The 21,704-nt window shown below is 48.7% G+C and overlaps 1 protein-coding gene and 1 pseudogene across 1 annotated transcript; one reads left to right on the top strand and one right to left on the bottom strand.

The window, feature by feature from the left end:
* Nucleotides 1-10,482: 10,482 nt before the first annotated feature.
* Nucleotides 10,483-14,012, bottom strand: LOC128827377 (probable G-protein coupled receptor 33; annotated as a pseudogene).
* A 3,360-nt stretch (nt 14,013-17,372) lies between these two features.
* LOC128826854 (probable G-protein coupled receptor 33) lies at nt 17,373-19,058 on the top strand. Its single transcript, XM_054010361.1, has 2 exons — nt 17,373-17,429; nt 18,003-19,058. Exon 2 carries the CDS (start codon nt 18,009-18,011, stop codon nt 19,056-19,058), a length of 1,050 nt encoding a protein of 349 aa, XP_053866336.1. The 5' UTR covers nt 17,373-17,429; nt 18,003-18,008.
* Nucleotides 19,059-21,704: the final 2,646 nt, after the last annotated feature.

The following is a 21,704-nucleotide window of genomic DNA, read 5'->3' as shown; positions in this document are numbered from 1 at the left end:
GGTCAATAGCTGTGAGGGGTCCTGTGTTATCTACATGTTGAGGGTTCATCCCTGCATGAGACAACTCATGTGAAATGCTGTCCCTTCCTGGTCTAGATAAAATCTCAGTCATACCCAGCCCTCCCCAGAGTGTTCGTTACACAGGCCCCATCCTTGGTGCTGGGACCCTGAGACCCCCGAAGGGAACCCAACGCTACTGGAGAAACATCCCCCAATAGCATGGTACACGAGACCAAGGTTGAATTCTGAGGGGAGTGGGGTCTAGTGGTTAGAGTGTGGAGGGTACAGGTGCTGGAACCCAGGATTCTGGTTCTACCCTGTGTGTGGCTGCAGCCTAATCAGTTTGTGCAGGGAGAAGAATGAAATGCCGTGTTTCTCACTGCTAGGGCACGGGCTGCACACATCTGTCTCTCTCTTCCCCTTTCCCTTTCCCTTCCCCTTTTCTGTTTCCTCCAATCCCCTTTGGGTTCTTCCTATTCCTCCTTAGGGTCTCATGACCCCTCTGCCTTCGCAACAGGCCTGATCCCTCATGGCACCTCTGCCTTCCCATCCAATCTGGCCCGTCACTGTACCTCCGCCTTCCCACCAATCCGGCAGCCAATGGGAGCAACTCCCAGCTGGTCGGGAAGGGAAATCAACTGGCAGCTGCGTCTGGCACCCCCTGATGGGGGCGGGTGGCTGTGGGCTCTGCCTGTGGGTTTTGGGGCTGAATATGAAGATGATGATGACCTCCCTCTTGTCTTTCCATCTGGTCCTCACCTACCTGCTCACATCCTGCTTTATAACTCAGTTCCCGTCTACACCTGCCTGGGCTTCCTCTGGTCTTCAGTATGGGCATGTATGAGATCCTCAACACCTGCCTCTCCCTGGGCATGTTCTTTGCCATCTTTCTCCTCACCCTCTCCAGCCTGGACCGCCGCACTGTAACCCGGGTCAGGAAGCTGGTCATGGGTCTGTAGCTGGTCTCCTTTGCCCTCAGCGCTCCCTAACTGGGTTTCCAGGAACTCCTAGAGATTGAGGGGGCAGGGTTATGCACACGAATAGTTACACCTTCTCTGGAGAGGGGGATGGAGCCGAGACGCAGGCTTGGAGGAGACGTCTCCATCTGCTGCTGTTCAGGGTGAAGTTCCTGCTGGGCTTCCTGTTGCCGCTCAGCACCAGCGTGCGATACCAGGGTCAGATGGGGCTGGAGATGAAGAAGAAGGGGTTGGCGAGGAGCGGGCAGCCTTTCAAAGTGATGGTGATGCGGTGGTGTCATTCTTCGTCTGCTGCCTGCCCGACCATCTCTACCATGGCCTGCTGCTCTACAAGAATGTGGTGCCGGTGTCGGTCATGAGCGCCTGAAAGTGCTTAGAGTTAGAGAGCATTGGAAACTTGTCATCCCACCTGTTCCTTCATCCCTGACGGTTCTGAGACCTGATGGGTTTCAGATATCTCCATGTTTATAAACAGAGCAGTGTCCTAGGTATTCCAGATGCCTTGTTATATGCAGATTCCCATGTGTTCTAGGTCTCTCAACATTATGAAACTCAATGGGTGTTTAAGGGTCCCAGATCACTAGCTGGCTCCAGAATCAATGTATTCTAACCTAAGTCTCATGGGTTCTGTGTCATTGGCTGGCTCTGGAATCTTCCTTTTAAGTCTCTCAAAGTGTTCACACTCAATAGAGTCCATGAGTTCTAGATTCCTGACTGGTGCGTGGACCCCAGTAGATTCTATAGTGTTTTTAAACCATATAGAATCCAACAGGTTCCAGTTTCTTTGCTTGATCTAAAAATCTCATGGGGGTTCTAGATTTCCAAATGGTTTCAAATCCATTTGGTGTGGTGTATTATAGAAGAATCTGTGTATTAAATAGCAATAACTAGCTCTTCTCGAGTGCTTTTCCTCAGTAGATCTCAAATAACTTTGCCAAGGAAGTCAGGAGCAGTCTCCCAGTTTTTACAAATGGGGAAACTGAGGTCAAGGTCACTCAGTCCACCAGTGGCAGAGCCAGGAATAGGACCAAGGCCTCCTGAGTCCTGGTCTCTATTGACCCTAACTCTTTAGAGAGTAAGCTCTCTTGCGCAGGAATTGTCTTTTTCCTCTGTCTTTATACAGCACCTAGTACAGCTGGTTATGGGGCTGTAGCAGGGTGGCTACCCTGCTCCTAAAATAAGAGGAGTGAAAGCAGCAAAGCTAGGCTGATTGAGGAAGCAGCCACAGGTGTGGACAGCTCAATCAGGGCCCAGCTGGCCCTTATAAGAGGACTGGGGGCCAGAAGCTGGAAAAGTCTCTCTCCGGCCCTGGAGGGAGAAGTGCTAGTTGCCTGAGAGTAAGGTACCTGAGCTGGAGCAGTGCTGGGGAATAGGACAAGGGAGCTGGGGAGCTCCAGCCTGGTAAACCCCCAGGCTGCAGGCCTCAATGAAGGCCTATGGAAAGGTACTGGGGCTGCAGATGGGCAGCCTGAGGATAGGCAAAGGCAGCAGGTCCTAACCCCTTTGCCAGTGATGAGTGGCCATTACAGATGGCAGTCTGCCCCAGTGAGAGGGGGCTAGATGACAACTGGCAGTAGCCACTGAGGCTAGGTGGGTATAGAGGGTTGGGGGTTCCCCTGGGAGGGGAGACCCTGAGTGAGGGGGTACTGCTGGGGCAGAACCCTGAGGTAGAGGGCATTGGGGTCTGGGAGAGACACAGGGCCAGCGGCAGGCTAGACAGTGGCCTGCAGAGGGCAGTCCGTACACTGGAAACCAAGAAGACTCCACCTCTCAGCTCCAGCCTAGTTATAAAACTTTGGTCAAGGCTGGGGGCCAGCAGATCCAATGGACAATAAAGACTTGAAAAAACCCTCCCTGGTGGATTCTCCATCACTGGCAATTTTTAAGGCAGGACTAGGTATTTTTCTAAGAGATCTGCTCTAGTTCAACCAGGGACTAATTCAGGGAACTTCTGCATGAGGTCAGAGTAGGGAACCACCATGCTCCTTGTGGCCTTGGAATCTCTGAATCTATCCAGAGAACAGGGAGATGTTGTCAGGGTGATGTACCAGTTGTTACCTAGGGCCCACTGGGGTGTCTGAGGAAGCCAGGCCTGCATAGGCCACCAGCTCAGGGTGTAGGCTGTAGGTAAGTTAGACACATGCATTTTACTGTTCAAACAAAACAATACTGACAACCGTGACAGTTACCACCTCTCACTGATTCAAAATTCAATAGGATCGCACAGATTCTAGGAATCCTGGCCAATTGTTAACCTCTTGGGTCCCAGCTCTGTCAGTGTTTTGAATGTGATCTGAACTGATGTGGCCTAGATTTAGACATTATATTTTCAAACCCCGTGTATGTTTCAAAAGCCAATAGGATCCTATGAGTTCCTGATGTTTGGCTGGTTTTTGAACCTTTGGGTTCTAGGTCTGCCAAGATTTTAGGTCTAATGTGGTCCAGAACATCTTAGTTTCCAACCTCATGTATGATGTCCTAGTGGACATAGGACCAGTTTGGGTTTTAAAAAACTTGTCAGATGTAGATCTCAAGCGGTTAAAGAACCACTCAAATATCAGAACTCATGTGGTACTACTGGGTTTATATCTATCTATCTATGTCAGGGTTCCCTCCCCACTCTGGGATACAGATGTGGGGACCAGCAGGAAAGACTCCCTAAGCTTATTTCTATCAGCTTAGGTTAAAACTTCCCCAAGGCACAAATCCTTTCCTGGTCCTTGGACGGTATTGCTGCCACCACCAAGTGATTTAGACAAAAATCTAGGGAAAAGGGCCACTTCGAGAACCTGTTTCCTCAAAATATTCCCCCAAACCCCTTCACCCCTTTTCTGGGGAGGTTTGAGAATAATATACTAACCAATTGGTTACAAAGTGGGCACAGACCAAATCCCTGGGTTTTTAGGACACTGAAAATCAATCAGGTTCTTAAAAGAAGAATTCTATTTACAAAAAAAGTAAAAGAATCATACCTGCAAAATCAGGATGGAAGGTAACTTTACAGGATAAATAAAAAGATTTAAAACACAGAGGATTCCCCCCTTTGCTCAGCTTCAAAGTTACAAAAAGCAGGAATAAAGCTCCTGTTTAGCATAGGAAAAATTCACAAGCTAAAACAAAATATAATCTAATGCATTTCCTTGCCTTTACTTACAGTTTCTGTAATTTTAAATGTATCATTTCAGGTATGTTTTCAGGAGATGTTTTACCTGCTTGGTCTCTCTCTCTCTGCCCAGAGAGGGAACAAACAAAGAAAGTACACAAAAAACCTCTTGCCCTGCCCTGCCTCGATTTGAAAGTATCTTCTTTCCTTATTGGTCCTTTTGATCAGGTGCCAACTGGGTTATTTGAGCTTCTTAGCCTCTTACGGGTAAAGTGATTCTGTGCCTCTGGCCAGGAGGGATTTTATGTTACTGCATACAAAAAGGTTGTTACCCTTCCTTTTATATTTAGGACAATCTACACACAAACACACACACACACACACACAGTAGTACCACACGAGTTCTAGATATTTGGCTAGTTCTGAAACCTCTTGAGTTCTAGGTGTGACAGTGTTTTGAAATCCAATCAGATCTGACATGGCCTAGTACTTCAAGGGCTCCAAACACCTATATTTTGAAAAAACAGTAGGATTGTGTGAATTCTAGATATGTGACTAGTTCTAGAAACTCCTGGGTTACAAGACACTCTATTAAAAAAAAACCTATGGAAGCTAGAGCCTGTTACAAGTAAGACCCCTCAGGGCAGAATGTCTGGAATTGAGAACATTCGACGCTTTGAGTCCAAACTACCTGGAATCACATGTACATGGAAGGCTACAGAACAGAGCAGTGGGAGTCACTCCCTGGAGAAGGGAGGAGGACTGTCTGCCTTCCAGGAGGAAGGCAGCAAGCCCCCTGGGCAGAGCAGTGCTGCAGGCAGAGACCCAGACAGCTAAAGGCAGCTCCTGGCAGGCTGTAGGGATCTGCAGACTGAGGCACTGACACAAGGGCAAAGAGGGTGCTGGAGCCACTGAAGGAGGTGACTAGACCGTGGACTGCAGTTTGCCACTGAAGACAGTGGCTGGACAGTAGACTACAGGTCCCTCTGGAAGGTGGGGGGACATCGAGTGTAGCACAGCCAGGGGGCAGTGTCACTGTAGGAGGATGCCATCATCCTGGGAGTGTCGTGGGTCCAGAAACAGAGGTCACAGCAGGGAAGTCATCACCAGAGGAGGGCACAGCGCTAATTCCCTGGAGGCACCGCAGTGATGAGTCGTGCCTCATCACCCTGTTCATCTGGGAAACCCTCCAAAAATAGAAGCATAACAAATAATCACCAATTATTTTGGAATATTAAGCCTGTAAGGCAGTAGGGCATGGAGTGAACTGGCGAGATCCTCAGCCAGTGTCAATCAGTGTAGCTCTGTTGACTTCACTTCCGAGTTCTCAGGTTCTTCTGCCCCTGGGAGGTGAGTGGGGTCTATCGGCGGGGGGAGAGGGGGAGGAGCAAGGACTTCTCGGTTCAATCCCCAGCTCTGGGAGGGCAGTGGTGTCTAGCAGTTAAAGCAAACTTAGTAAGACCAAAACATTTCACAAATTGGTATAAAATTTGCCAGATTGTTTCGCTCGGTCACCAAAAAACTGACATTTTCAAATGAAACATTTTGATTTTCTTTTTCAAAATGGCTTTGTCTTGAAATGTGCTTCGATTTTATTTAAAATATGTAAAATCTAAGCTTAAAAAAAACCCATTTTGTTTGTACTGAAACAATTCCTCCCCCACTTTTCATTTGCCAAAAATATTAATGTGGGGTCATCTCCAAATATGTGCCCCCTCACAATTTTTTTTGAATAAACGGAGATCTGAAGAATCAGTTATTGGCACAGGACTTGCATGCCATCAGTGGTCCCAATTCAGCCCTGTTATGGCTGAAGACACCGGGTCAAAGTTGATAATAGAGACGAGAACACAAACATCTCCCTTTCTAGATCAAAAGAGCAGTGGCTGTGTTTCTAGGCCCCCACGAGTCAGCTCAATGTGTGTGTTACTCACCCTTAATTTCCGGTGGAAGACGTACCTCGCAGAGGTGTGAACTGCTATTAAACACAGGTGTGAACAGCTTGAGAAGCGGACTCACTTTTGCAGTATGGCCGCACCAGCCCTTGGTCCTGTTGCGTAGCTGAGCTCAGGGGCCGTCCGGGCTTGTTGTTTCCTGAAATTTGGCCTGTTTGCTATTTCCCCTCTGTCTGCACTGAGAACATTATAACCATCTGAAAATGTTCAATCAGCATGTGCAGGGGGGAGCCTGTATTATAGAAATCAAATGACCCCAAATTTGCATTACAAACCCCACCTCCGCCTACGTTGCAGAGTGCCATTTTTCAAGGCAGTTGCCCCATGCACGGGGGTGTCAGTGCAATTTGTAAATATTAACAGCAGCTCATCTTCAGGGGGCTGCATCTCATGGAGTCCCCAATTAAATGACCGCCATTTGCTCCAGCAGAGTCGCTGCAGCTTAGTGCCACTTTCGAAGTGCAAGCAGAGTCTGGATGAGCGCTTCCCTGACATCTAGTGGTGATCTGTGGAAGCTGATCTCGTTTGCATGGACACCCCCACCCGGCCTTGCTCAGCATGATGGGATTCATTGTCCAAATGATCACTTGTGGCTGGTGTTGGATCCCTAGTCTCCTTGTTATTGGGGAAGGAGTAATAAACATTGGTATCCTTGCTGTGTGAACCAAGGGCAGCTGAACTATACCTGACATACCCCAATGGAGGGACTCACCTTCAATTGAATAGCACTCGCTAGGCAGAGGACATGGATTCCAAAGCCCAATGAGTGGGGAGAAGGGGTTGGTCCTATTTAAGGGCCCTAGGCAGTATTTGACCCTTTTTTGTTGGTGGGATAATAAAAGAGCTAATTTAGACTCAATTGAGAGTCTTGTTACATGCTACAGAGCTGAAATCACTGATATCTAGATCTAAGTATTAGACCTAGTTTGGGACAGTGTCTCTATTGTATGAGGCTCTCCAGGTGCACCAGCAGTGAGGCTCCCCCATTAACAGCTGAAATCACCGAGAACTGTGCTAAGTGTGTGCAGGGGGGCCTGAAGACATCTTGGTGAGTTGCCATCGAGGTGGCTCGCAGAGAGGCGTAGTAAGTGGCCAGCAGGGAAGAACATAAGAGTGTCCCTACCGGGTAAGACCAAAGGTCCATCTAGCCCAGTATCCTGTCTTCTGACAGTGGCCAGTGCCAGGTGCCCCAGAGGGAATGAACAGAACAGGGAATCATCAAGTGATCCATCCCCTGTTGCTCATTCCCAGCTTCTGGCAAACAGAGGCTAGGGACACCATTCCCTAGCCATTCCCAAGAGAAGCTGGCGGAGAGGGCCAGAGCAGAGCTCTGCAGAGGTGGGGCGATCAGCGAGTGCCCAAGAAGTGCCTGAGTAGTCCAGCATGTAAGGTGCTTCCTTAGCCCCCCACCCCCCCGCCTTCCACACAGGGTGGGCGGCAAACTCTGCAGATGAACATCTAAAGTCTGGGGCTGCACTGGCCAAGGACAGCAACTGTGAGTGGGATGCAGAGAAGGGACAGGAACGTTAAAGGGACTTTGGGGGCTGCTCGACTTAAGACCCTGAGGGGAAAAGGACACTGCCCAACTTACTTAGGGGTGAGTCTTTTGCTCATGGTTTGCATTTATGAACCCTAGTTGCAGTGTTTTCCCAAATTAATGCTGAGTTACTTCCCTCCTTTTGTTAAAAGTTTTTGCTACACTCAGACTCTGTGCTTGTGAGAGGGGAACTATTGCCTCTTAGAGGCACCCAGAGGGTGGTGTGTAATTGTCCCAGGTCACTGGGTGGGGCTCGAGCAGGTTTTGTGTTGTATTGTTGAAAAGGAACCCCTAGATACTGAACCAGGCCTTTGTTGCTCCTGGCTCCACCTGGCAGAAGGGTTTCACAAGTCAATGCGAGTCTGCAATTGGTTTTCAGAGTGACTCCTTTTCATGCAGTTTTAACTGAGGGCCCCGGATTCCACGGCCCCGATCCTGCCATATTCACTCTCCCCCTGTCTTGCTCAGAGCTAGCCAGATTCAAGCCAAGGTGAGCGGGCGCGTGGATTTCAGAGCACTTTGACTCATCGGTTCTGACAGGAAAAGTTTTCTCCACAGGCGCAGATGCAGGAGCGCCCTTACCAGATCTGCACTGGGACTCCCAGATCTTGGGCAGTTTTGAACTCAGCGTCAGCAGCACCTGGTTGCAAGCAACCCCTCTCCTCGTAAGTCATGTGCCCCAGCCCCTTAATCATTTTCATTGCCCTCCACTGGACTCTCTCCAGTTTGTCCACATCCCTTCTGTAGTGGGGGTCCCAAAACTGTACACAATACTCCAGCTGCGGCCTCACCGGTGCTGAATAGAGGGGAATAATCATTTCCCTAGATCTGCTGGCAATGCTCCTATAATGGAACCCAATATGCCATTACCCTTTATATCAACAAGGGCACACTGATGACTCATATCCAGCTTCTTGTCCACTGTAATACCCAGGTCCTTTTCTACAGAATTGCCTCTTAGCCAGTTGGTCCCCAGCCTGTAGCAGTGCATGGGATTCTTCCGTCCTAAGTGCAGGACTCTGCACTTGTCCTTGTTGAACCTCATCAGATTTCTTTTGGCCCAATCCTCCAATTTTTCTAAGTCACTTTGGACCCTATCTCTACTCTCTGGCATATCTACCTCTCCCCAGAGCTTAGTGTCATCCACAAACTTGCTGAGGGTGCAATCCATCCCATCATCCAGATCATTAATGAAGATGAAAAAAAAAAACGGCCCCAGGACTGACCACTGGGGCACTCTGCTTGATACCGGCTGCCAACTAGACATCGAGACATTGATCATTACCCGTTGAGACAGACAATCTAGCAAGCTTTCTATCACCTTATAAACCATTCATCCAATCCATACTTTTTTAAAGTTGCTAGCAAGAATACTGCAGGAGACCGTATCAAAATCTTTGCTAAAGTCAAGATATATCATGTCCACCACTTTTCCTATATCCCCAGAGGCAGTTATCTCATCATAGAAGGCAATCAGGTTGGTCAGGCATGACTTGCCCTTGGTGAATCCATGTTGACTGTTCCTGATCTCCTTCCTCTCCTCCAAGTGCTTCAAAATGGATTCCTTGAGGATCTGCTCCATGATTTTTTCCAAGGACTGAGGTCAGACTGACTGATCTGTAGTTCCCCAGATTCTCCTTCATCCTTTTTTTAAAGATAGCACTATATTTGCCTTTTTCCAATCATCCGGGACCTCCCCTGATTGCCACGAGTTTTCAAAGATAATGGCCAATGGCTCTGATGTTCGAAATCTAGACCGCATCATATCAGAACACATTCAAAACACTGAGAGTCCTGGTACTCAAGAAGTTAAGAACTGGCTAGGTTTCCTAGACTCTAGGAGATCCTATTAAATTTTGAATCAGCGAGAGGTGCTTTCTGTCATGGTTGCCAGTCTTGTTTCATCAGACCAGTAGGAATGGGAAAAGATTTTTTAAAATAGAGGAGCTATGCACATGTCTAACTTACCTAAAGCCCTCCACCCAGGGCTGGTGGCCCACACAGGCCTGTCTTACTCAGATACCCCAGTGGGTCCAGGTGACAACTGGTACAGCACCCTGACAACATCTGCCTGACCTCTGGATAGATTCAGAGATTCTAAAGCCAGAAGAAGCATAGTGGTCCCCTAGTAGGACTTCCTGAAGAACATCCTTGAATTAGTCCCTGGTTAAACTAGAGCAGATCTCTTAGAAAAACACCCAGTCCTGCCTTAAAAATTACTGGTGATGGAGAATCCACCAGAGAGGGTCTTTAAAAGTGTTTGTTGTCCTTTGGATTTGCTGGCCCCCAGCCTTGGACAAGCTTTTTTATCTTGGCTGGAGCTGGCAGGTGCAATCTTCATATTTACTGTGACTTGTGACCCAACATGTGGGGCAGCCCACACTGAAAATGCCAAGGTGAGGGTGGGCTGCAAAAAGGAGAGCAGATTCGCTTAAAACTGGTAGTTAACACTGTAATTAGATTCACCAACCAGTCACACACCATGTTCCTGGTCCCCACATGGGTTATTGAGAAGCCAAAAAAAAAAAAAGAAATCACACAGGTCCCTTTATTGCATTCCAGTCAGAGGCTCCCAGTCAGCAAATAAGTCCAGTAAAGTGAGAAGTTACTTAAAACTCTGTTAATTATACAAATTGTTTTGGTCCCCAAAGGGCTAACCACATTCCCAGATCAATACTAGTTTGGATCTTATCCAAAACGTCATGCTGCCAGCCAATCCTTTCATATCTAACAACTAAAGGTTTTATTATAAACTAAAAGAAAAGAAAGAGAAGAGAGTTGTTAAATGGTGAAAGCAATCAGATACGTACATATGATTTCTGAATCCATAGTTCAGGTTCCTAGCAGCACTGGTAGGTTTGCTAGCTTGTAAAGTTTTTCTGGAACATACCCAAAGCTTGGATGGATCTGTCAAATCTTCATTCTGAGCTTCAGTTTATAGAGAAGTTGCTCCAGAGCTAAGAAGCAGGATTGAAGACAAAATGGAGAAGATGCAGCTGCCTTTTTATATGTTTGCCACATGGCTAGTACATCCTCTGTCCCAAACAAAAGCTCCCACCATATGGGCATGGAAAAGCACTTGGAGTCCCCTGTCCACATATCCTGCTGACTCATAGGCATGGCCACTGGCATCTCACAATGGGCTCATTGTACAGCTGAGTTCTCTGGATGGGCCATCCAACAGGCTGGATAGTGCAGATGCCAATGTGTCTGAGGGTGTCACCCAGATACACAGCACAAGTTGGAGATATCAATATACCGCACATATTTATAACTCACGATACAAAGATGATACATACATATACGTCAGTTTATCATATTTAGCACATCGTAACTACGATGATTGCAGCTGTTCTTCCTCTGTCTGGGAAGGAGGACATGCCCCCTCGCTGCAACACTGCTGGAAGGGCACAGTTCAGGGGGAATTGGCACCGGGGTCTCCATCACTAAGCGGTGTAGAGCAGTAATTAGTTAGGGTCCCAGGACCTCTGACACGGCAGGGCAGCAAACAACGAGAAGGCTCTGGCCTGCAATCAATGTAAAGAAGCAGTGTCTATAAGCCCAGGCCCTCAGGAAGGGCAGGGTACCAAACAGTCAGGAGACCACCAACAAATGCAGGCCTTTTGGCCTAGCGTGGGGAGCCTGCTACCCCTGGGTGAGATGGTAGGGGGACCTGGGCCTGCCCAAATCCACCGGGTCCCAGCCCAGGGCCCTAACAGTGGTGGACTGGTACACAAATAAGTCAGCGGGGAAATCCAGCCACAACACATTGGCCAGCTGTCAGTCAGCAACACTGCCAAATTATATTCAGCTCCCCGGGCAACTTCCTACACTCCCATTCAGGGGGAGGCGTGGAAGTACCTGGGTCCCAGGGTCATTGTTTGTCCTGCCAGGATAAAACAGCTAATGGCAGCCCCAGCAACTCCTCAGTGTCTCCAGCGACTGGCAGCTCTGGCAGTCCCTCCAGGTCTGAGGCGCTAGAGCAGTTGCTAAGCTGGAGGGCCTGCCTTTTATACTACTGGTTCCTGTCCTGCTCCTCTGCTTCCGGTGGGATGGGAACAGGTGTCCCGGTTCTGCCCATCAGGGGGCAGTTGTGACTGTCCCTCCAGCCATCTGGAAAGGAGGCCACATTCCATTGCTACAATAACTTTTCCACTGAAACTTTACGTGGCATATCTTGTATGAGTCACTGAAATTTCATAATATTGGTATCCGTAATATTATGAATGGTCACCCACATTCCCTACAGCATCACAGTTAATAGCTTAGTCGTTACCTCTTCATCACCCTGAAGTGTTCATGGGTAGGAGGTTTCTCTGAAGCCACTCTTTGTCTTGCCAGCTTGTTTTCCTTACCAGTTGCTCTTAAATTAAGCCAGAGCCTCCACAAACGAAATACCCCGGTGATCGGTCACATGGTATTGGAAATTATTTCAGAGCCACCACAAAAAACTTATGGAAATTACGTAGTTCAAGCAACACCTGGGAATTATTATTAATTACTATTATTTATTTAAGCAGAGCCTGGAGCCCCAGTCCTGGCCCAGGACCCCGAAGTGCTAGGCACTGTACAAACACAGAGCAAAAAGTCCATGTCCCAGAGAGCCCAAAATGGATAGAGACCTGGGCTGGGACACAGGAGAGCTGGATTTGTTCCTGGTTCTGCCACTGGAGAGACCAAAGTTTCTACTGGGTGACCAAGGGTGACCCATCTGCACAGGTCCTGCGTCTTGGCTCCATTCCAGTCTCTGGTCATGTTGTAATTATTGATGCAGGCAATCCTGCCCACATCCACTATATGTGTCTCCCAGAAAGCCAATTAGGGAGCACTGAGACCAAAAGAGGCCGCCCCAGACCCATGACCAACTTCCCAGCCTGGGGCACGGTGCGGCGATTCTGAGACCAAATGAGATGGTGAGTGAGGGTGTAGCAGTCCAGACTGATCAGGGTAAGAAGTAAGATGAAGGAGAACATGCCCATAGAGATGCAGACATTGAGAAGCTTGCACGTCGCCATCCCGAAGACCCAGTGGAAATCCAGGAGGACGTAGACGATTAAGAAGGGGATCAGCAGGGTGAAGAGGAGGTAGCAGGAGACCAGGTGGAGGAACCAGCGCGTGGTCACCATCCTCCTCATCATCAGCCCCAGCAGCCACAGGAACAGCCCGTTCCCCACAACACCCACCAGGAAGGTGATGAAAAGCAACACAGCAGAGGCCAGGTGAGGGGTCTTCATGGTCTCTGGGGTCTTGCAGGAATTTGCCACTGTGGTTGGTGGGAGTGCCATGATATCTTGTTCCACGGTACCCTGGGAAGAGACAACAATTGAAGTGAAAAGGGAGAGTGGAAAAGGAGAAGGGAGAAATAACAGATTGGGTTAGGAAGGTAACGTTGGAGACAATCTCTCTGGGCACCCTCTGGTCCGCCAGAATATCCAGGCTGGATATTCTCAGAAAGTGGGCTATAGCTGGTGGAACTCACTGCTACAGGATAGAGCTGTGAGCATTAGGGGAGGACAAGCAGGATGGCAGACATGGGAGGAGTGGAGAAGAGGACACTCTAGTAGATCAAATATACAGCTGTGCAGAGAATACCACATATTCTGGATGACTGGCTGGCTCAGGGGAGCAGGGAATGGGCCCTGGGGCCTTTCCTCTCTAGGGTGGCCAGGTCTAATCTGGCCCCAGGGCAAGGGATCAGGCCTACTCAGTTGGGGGCGGGGGAGATTGGTGCTGTTGACTCCTAGCATGTAGGAGCTGGTGCCGGTGCAGCTCACTGTTACAAGGAAGAAAAAGCCAACCCTCCCCCACCTCATCTCTTGTGCTCATCTGCCAGTCTCAGGAACTGCTGCTACACCCTGACTTGTGAGAGTGTGCAGGGTCCTTCTCATCTTCATTGTAACACAGGAAGTCTCAAGCCACCGAGCTGCTTCTCTGCACCCAAGCCGTGCTGCCTCCTTCACAGCCGTATTATCCTGGAGTCCTGTCTGCTCTGTAGAATGGCCTAGTGGTTAGAGAATGGGGGAGCGGCTGGGAGCCAAGACTCCTGGGCTGTGGGAGGGACGTGGGGTGTTGTTGCTTAGACTCTGCAAATGGGGAACCCCTCATCTGATTAACATGAAACAAAACAGAAAAATTCACCCACGTCACAGATCTCACCTACTACCTCTGTCTATTGAGTGCCCTGTGTTAACCCCAGTGCTACCGGTGGCAGGGACTTTCACAGGAGAACCCCATTGATACCCAGTTGCAGGGAGTCTGACTGGTTTACCTTTACAATAGCAATTTTTTTGGTGGCTCCTAGGTGGTCTTAGCAAGGAAATTCCCCTTTACACCCAATGCTGGGCCCTCTGCCCATTGTTATGACTCACCTGGGCTGCGGGTGGTGGAAACACGGACCCAGCAGAGAGATTCAGATGACATGTGTTTGCCCAGCAAACCATTCGTGTATCTGTCCCCTGCACCCCAGAGCCCTCCCCTGTGTGTTGAGTTCACTCCCCTTAACTCTGTGTTTTCTACATGCTCCACCCCCACCTGCTCTCTCAGGTTGAAAAGCTGCAAACCTAAATGGAAATGATCCTTCGGACACTGTCTTAGCAAAGCAACCACCTAAGAAAGAGCCATTGCTTTAAAACTAGCTCCCACTCCCCTCCCAGAGCTGGGGCTAGAACCCAGTGGGAGGTGTAGTCATGGCCCCAAACCGTGCTGTGCTCGGCACTGTATAAAGACAGGCGAGACCTTACTGTCAAAGGAGTCAGTGTTTGATAGAGACCAAGTACAGGTCTCAGGAGCCCGTGGTACTATTACTGGCTCTGCCACTGGCAGAATGAGTCACCTTAGCTAAATTACTTCCATGGTCCCAGCCTCAGTTTCCCCATTTGTAAAACTGGGAGACTTCTACTGACCTACTTGGCAAAGTTCTTTGAGATCTACTGAGGACAAGCACTAGAGAAGAGCTAGTAATGGCTATTATAATACACAGACTCTTCTATAATACACCACACCAAATGGATTTTAAACCATTTGAAAATCTAGAACCCCCATGAGATTTTTAGATCAACAAAGAATCTGGAACCTGTTGGAGTCTATATGGTTTAAAAACACTCTAGGATCCACTGGGGTCCTAGCACCTGTCAGGAATCTAGAACCCGTGGACCCTATTGAGTGTGAACACTTTGAGAGACTTAAAACGAAGAGTCCAGAGCCAGCCAGTGATGCAGAACCCATGAGAATCAGTTAAGTTAGACTACATCGAGAGACTAGAACAAACAAGATTCTGGAGCCAGCTAGTGATTTGGAACCCTTAACAGCCATTGACTTTGAAAAAAATGGAGAGACCTAGAATGCATGGGATTCTGCAGACAACAAGGAATCTGGAATCCCAAGGACACTGCTCGGTTTATAAACATTGAGATACCTGGAACCCATAGGGATTCAGAACCATGGGGGATAAAGGAACAAGTGGGATGACAAGTTTCCAATGCTCTCTAACTTCAGGCACTCGTGACCAACACTGGCAGAGCATTCTTGTAGAGCAGAAAGCCCTGGCAGAGATGGTAGGGCAGCCAGCAGATGAAGAATGACACCATCGCAGTCACCATGACTTTGAAAGGCTTCCCGCTCCTTGCCGACCGCTTCTTCTTAATTAGGTCAGTCAGGAAGGCAGAGGGGCCGTGAGTGGCCAAACAGGTTGGGAAAGCAGAGGTGCCATGAGGGATCAGGCCTTTCGAGAAGATGGAGGGGCCGTGAGACCCTAAGAAGGAGCAGGAAGAACACAAAGGGGATTGGAGGAGACAGAAAAGGGGAAGGGAGAGAGAGACAGACGTGTGTAGCCCATGTCCTAGCAATGAGAAACACGGCATTTCATTCCTCCCTTCACAAACCAATTAGGCTGCAGCCACACACAGAACCCACTAGACCCCACTACCCTCAGAATTCAACCTTGGTCTGGTATACCATGCTGTTGGGTGCTGTTTTCCCAGTAGCGTTGGGTTCCCTTCAGGGGTCTCAGGGTCCCAGTTCCAAGGATGGGGCCTATGTAACCAGCACTCTGGGGAGGGCTGGGTGTGACTGAGATTTTATCTAGAACAGGAAGGGACAGCATTTCACATGAGTTGTCTCACTCAGGGATGTACCCACAACATGTAGATAACACAGGACTCCTCACGGCTATTGACCTGCTCTAACCACTAGACCCCAACCCCCTCCCAGAGCTGGAGACAGAACCCAGGGTCCTCAATCCCAGCCACCTAATGGACTAGCCCATTAGACCCCACTCATCTCCCAGAGGTGGGGACAGAACCCAGGCATCCTGCCTCCAGCCCCCCTGCTCTAACCCACAAGGCCCCCCACTCTTGGCTGGGAGTTGTATCATTTGTGACTCAGCCTTTGCTGTGAGCTAACATAACTGGATTATCACTAGGTCATGGTGCAGCCCCCTGTCAGGAAAGGAATTGTGAGAATTACAGGCCCTTCCTCTTCATGGGGTCCTGCCTCAATAGATGAGCTCCTGGCCAAGTATCTAGTGCATTAGAGTGGGGGGCTGTGAGCCAGGGCACCTGGGTTCTATGCCAGGCTCTGGGAGGGAGTGGGGCTAGTTTCAAAGCAATGGTTGTTGCTTAGATGATTTCTCAGATAAGACAGTGTCCAATGATCATTTCCGTTCATGGTTTGCAGCTTGTGGATCTCAGAGCAGGTGGGGGTGGAGCATGTAGAAGATACAGAGTAAAGGGGAGTGAACTCAACACACAGGGGAGAGCTCCGGGGTGCAGGGGACAGATACACGGATACTTTGCTGGCCAAACACACGCCATCTGAGGATCTCTCTGCGCCTGGTCTGTGTTTCCACCACCCCCTGCCCAGGTGAGTAGAAACAATGGGCAGAGGGCTCTGTGTTGGGTCTAAAGGGGAAATTCCTTGCTAAGGCCCCCTAGAAGCCAAAGAAATTTGCTATTGTAAAGGCAAACCAGTGGGACTCCCTGCCCCTGGGTGTCAGTGATGTTAGCTTGTGAGACTCCATGTCATTGGGTATTAGTGGGGTTCTCATGGGGCACTCAATAGACAGAGTTAAGAGGTGAGGTCTGTGACTGGGTGAATTTTCTCCCTTATTTCACATCAGACAAGTTGCTCCCCATTTACAAACCTCTACACCAGCAATTCTCAACCTTTCCAGACTACTCTACCCTTTGCAGGAGTCGGATTTGTCTTGCGTACCCCCAAGTTTTACCTCACTTCAAAACTACTTGCTTACAAAATCAGACGGAAAAATACAACAGTGTCACAGCTACACTATTACTGAACAATTGCTGACACGGCTACCCCTCTGATACTTGAACAATTGCTGACTTTCTCATTTTCCCCATATAATTAGAAATGAATTGGAGGATGAATGTTGTACTGACATTTCAGTGTATAGTACATAGAGCAGTATAAGCAAGTAATTGCATGAAATTGTAGTTTGTACTGACTACGCTAGGGCTTTTTATGTGGCCTGTTGTAAAACTAGGCAAATATCTAGATGAGTTGATGAAGCCCCAACAGACCTCTGCGTACACCAACCCCTGACTGAGAACCTCTGCTCTAAGCCACAGGACCCCACGTTCCTCCCACAAACCAGGAGTTCTGACCTCCACCCCACTCCCTGAGCTGGGAATAGAAACCAGGAGTCCTGGCTCCCGGCCTGCCCTTCTTTAACCATTAGACCAGTCTGCAGAGCACAGAGGACTCCATGCTAACAAGGCTGTGAGGGGCAAGTCCCTGACAGAGGCAATAGCCCAGAGGACCCTGCTGCAGGGCTGGCAGCACGGCTGTGGGACAGAGAAGCAGCTCAGTGGCTTGAGGCTTCCTGTGTTACAGTGAGAGTAAGAAGGACACTGCACGTTCTCACGAGTCAGGGTGTAGCAGCAATTCCTGTGACGGCCAGATGAGTACAAGAGACAGGGTGGGGGAAGGGTGGCTTTTTCCACCTTGTAGCAGTGAGTTCTACCAGCAACAGCTCAACAGAACCGATCACCACCTCCCAAAGCCAGCGAGTCTCCGCCCTGGAGCCAGGTCAGAACCAGCACCTCCTGGTGGGGAAGGCCCCATATCCCATTCCCCATCCCTCAGAGACAGCCTGTCCTCCAGATCACAGCCACATGGTATTATCAGAATAGCTGTGTATTTGACCTACTAGACTGTCCCCATCCTCACACCTCCCACACTTACTATCCTTTTTTCCCTCTGCCCATAGTTCTACCTTATAGCAGTGAGTTTACATTGGCTATAGGCCAGTTGCTGAGAATACCTAGCCTGGATATTCTGGAGGACCACAGGGTGCCCAGAGAGATCATCTCCCATGTTGTCTTCCTAACCCCCTTTATTTCTCCCTTCCTCCCCTCACCCTTTCCCCCTCCTCTGGTGTCCCTTCCAACCACTCTTCTGTCTCTCCCCAGGGCACCATGGACCAAGGCAATATGACTCTCCCACCAACCACTGTGACAAATTCCAGCCAGACGCCAGCAGCTGTGAGCGCCGCTCACCTGGCTGCGGCCGCGTTGCTCTTCCCCACCTTCCTGGTGGGTGTGGTGGGAAACGGGCTGTACCTGTGGGTGCTGGGACTGAAGATGAGGAGGACGGTGACTACGCTTTCGTTCCTCCACCTTGTCTCCTGTTCTCTCCTCTTCACCCTGCTGATCCCCTTCTTCATTGTCTCTCTCCTCCTGGGTTTCCACTGGGTCTTCGGCATGGCCATGTGCAAGCTCCTTAATGCCTGCATCTCTATGTGCATGTTCTCCTCCGTCTTCCTTCTCACCCTCATCAGCCTGGACCGCTACATCCTCACTCACCATCCCATCTGGTGCCGGCACCACCGCACCGTGCCCCGAGCTCAGAAGCTGGCGGTGGGTGTGTGGCTGGCCTCCTTTGCTCTCAGCGCTCCCTACCTGGCTTTCCGGGAGACCCAGGTGGTGGATGGGGGCAGAATCATCTGCATCAACAATTATGCTCTCTCTCGAGACTGGAACACAGCCGAGACACAGGACATGGGGAGACGGGTCCACATGGCTGTCTACATGGTCCGGTTACTGCTGGGCTTCCTCCTGCCCTTCTGCACCATCGCTGGATGCTATGGCCTGGTGGGGCTGAAGATGAAGGAGAAGAAGTTGGCGTGGGCTGGGAAGCCCTTCAAAGTCATGCTGACCGCAGTGGTTTCCTTCTTTATCGGCTGGCTGCCCTACCACCTCTATCACGGCTTGAAGCTCTACAAGAAGGAGGTGCCAGAGTCAGTGACGGGTGCACTTTTGGTCTTTTACACCTTCACATCCTGCTTCACTGCCTGCTTCACCCCCATTCTCTACCTCTTTGTGGGGGAAAGGTTCTGGCAGGTCTTCAGGACATCTCTTTTCACTTTGGTCAAAGCGGCTTTTGTTGATGATCTTGGCAGCAGTGCCCACGAGTCTAATGGAAGACACGGGTCAGAAGTTGAGGACACAAAACAGGAGATGGCCTGAAGTTGCCCAGATTGAGGGAGAGGTGAAAATTTACCATCCCAGTTTTTCCTAGATCCCTGATGGCTCTAAAACCTCATGGGTTCCAGGTATCTCAGTTCATAAACCTCAGAGTGTCTCTGGATTCACCAGAATCCCATGTGTTCTAGGTCTCTCAATTTTTTCAACTCAATGGGCTATCAATGTTACCAGATCCCTAGCTAGCTCCAGAATCTTGTTTGTTTTAGGTCTCTCAATGTGTTCCAACCTAATTGACACTCTTGGATTCAGCATCTCTAGATGGCTCTGGAATCTCCTTTATTCTAAGCCTATCAATGTGTTCGTACTCAAAGTCCATGGGTTCTAGATTCCCGACTGGACTTAGGACAGCACTGTATTCTGGAGTGTTTTCTAACCACATAGAATCCAACAGGTTCAAGATTGTTTTCTAAAAAATTCATTGTGATTCTAGATTTCCAAATGGTTTAAAATCCATTAGGTGTAGTATATTATGGAAGAATCTGTGTATTATAATAGGAATATCTCGCTCTTCTCTAGTGCTTGTCATCAGTAGATCTCAAAGAACTTCAGCAAGGAGGTCAGTAGCAGTCTTCACATTGTTAAAAAATGTGGAAACTGAGACACAGAGTTGTGAAGTGTCTTGGCCAAGGTCACCCACTAGAACCTTCCATCTGGCCAGTAGCAGAACCGGGAACAAACCCAGCTCTCCTGTGTCCCATCCCAGGTCTCTATCCACTGCATCTCCTTAGATTGTGGGCTCTGTGTTTGAACAGTGCCTAGTACTGCACAGCCCTAGGCCAGGACTGGGGCTCCCAGCACTACCTGAAATAAAATATAATAATAATCACCATTCCCGGATGTTACTTGAACTACATATATTCTGTAAGGTTTGTGTGGCAGCTCTGAAATACTTTACAACCCCTGCATGACCCGACCACTGGGATATTTAGTATGTGGAGGCTCTGGCTTAGTGTAAGAGCAGCTGACAAGGAAAACAAGCTAGCAGAACAAAGAGCAGTTCCAGAGAAGCCACTTGGCTGTAAACACCTCTTCACCACCCTGAAGTAATATCCAAGTAACTATGAAGATCCCATCTGTCAGCTCCAGCCAAGTTACAAAATCTTGGCCAAGGCTTGGGGCTAGCAGATGATAAAGACTTGAAAAGATCCTCTCTGGTGGATTCGCCATCACTCACTAATTTTAAAGCAGGATTAGATGGTATTTCTAACAGACCTGCTCTAATTCAATCAGGGACTAATTCAGGGAGGTTCTGCAGGAGGTCAGAGTAGGGGACCACCATGCTCCTTCTGGCCTTGAAATCTCTGAATTTATCCACAGGTCAGGCAGATTTTGATGGGGTGCTGCACCAGTTGTCACTTAGACCCACAGAGGTATTTGAGGAAACCAGGCCTGCGTAGGCCACCAACTCTGGGTGGAGGCTGTAGATAAGTTAGACATATGTGTTTTACTATTCCGACAAAACAAGACTGATAACCATGACAGATACTCTTGCTGATTCAAAATTCAATAGGATCTCATGGATTCTAGGAGTCCTGGCTGATTGTTACCATCTTGGGTCCCAGCTCTGTCAGTGTTTTCAATGTGATCTGATCTGATGTGGGATAGATTTCGACATCATGTTTTCAACCCCCTGTATGTTTCAAAAGCCAATCGGATCCTATTATTTCTAGATATTTGGCTGGTTCTTGAACCTTTGGGTTCTAGGTTTGCCAGGATTTTAAAACCCAAATAGCATCTATGTAGTCTAGAACATCCTAGTTTTCAAGCTCATATATGACGATCTAGACTACATAGGAGTAGTTTGGATTTCAAAAAAACTTGTCATATCTAGAGGCTGAAGAACCACTCAAAATGTCTAGCACTCATGGAATACTCTTGGGTTTTTATATATATATATATATTAGTGTGTGTGTGTGTGTGTACACAAAATAAATAGTATCACGAGTTCTAGATATTTCGTGAGTTCTTAAACTTCTTCAGTTTTAGTTGTGACAATGTCTTGAAATCCAATCAGATCTGACATGATCTAGTACTCCAAGGACTCCAAGCACCTATATATTTGAAAAAACAATAGGACCCTGTGAATTCTATATTTCTGGCTATTTCTAGAAACTCCTGGTTACTAATCATTCGGTTTATTAAAACACACACACACACACACACACACACACACTGGAACCTTGCACCTTTTACAAACAAGACCCCTCAGGGTGGCATCTCTAAAATTGAGAACATTCTCTGCTTTGCAGGCAAAGTGCATGGAAGCATGTACTGACTTGAGACACCTTCCAACAGGTCTGATGTTCACAACAAGTTCAGCTTCTTCTTCTGAAAAAAATCAGGCCTCTTCAGGGGTGTTCACCTGGGAAACCCTCCAAAAATAGAAGCATGACAAATAATCAAGTATTTTGGAAAATTAAGCCTGAAAATCTGTAGTGCATGAAGCAAGCAACCCAGACCCTCAGCCAATGTAAGTCAGTGTAGCTCTGTTGACTTCACTTCAGAGTTCTTGGGTTCCTCACCTGCCTCTGGGAGGGGATTGGGGTCTAGGAGGGTAGAGTGGGGGGAGCTGGGTGCCAGGACTCCTGGGTTCAATCCCCAGCTCTGGGAGGGGAGTGGTCTCTAACA

This window comes from Malaclemys terrapin, chromosome 21 (genome assembly GCF_027887155.1).
Source record: "Malaclemys terrapin pileata isolate rMalTer1 chromosome 21, rMalTer1.hap1, whole genome shotgun sequence".
NCBI lineage: Eukaryota > Metazoa > Chordata > Testudines > Emydidae > Malaclemys > Malaclemys terrapin.
The sequence above is the reverse complement of the archived record's forward strand: the minus strand, read 5'-3'. Positions and strand labels throughout refer to the sequence as shown.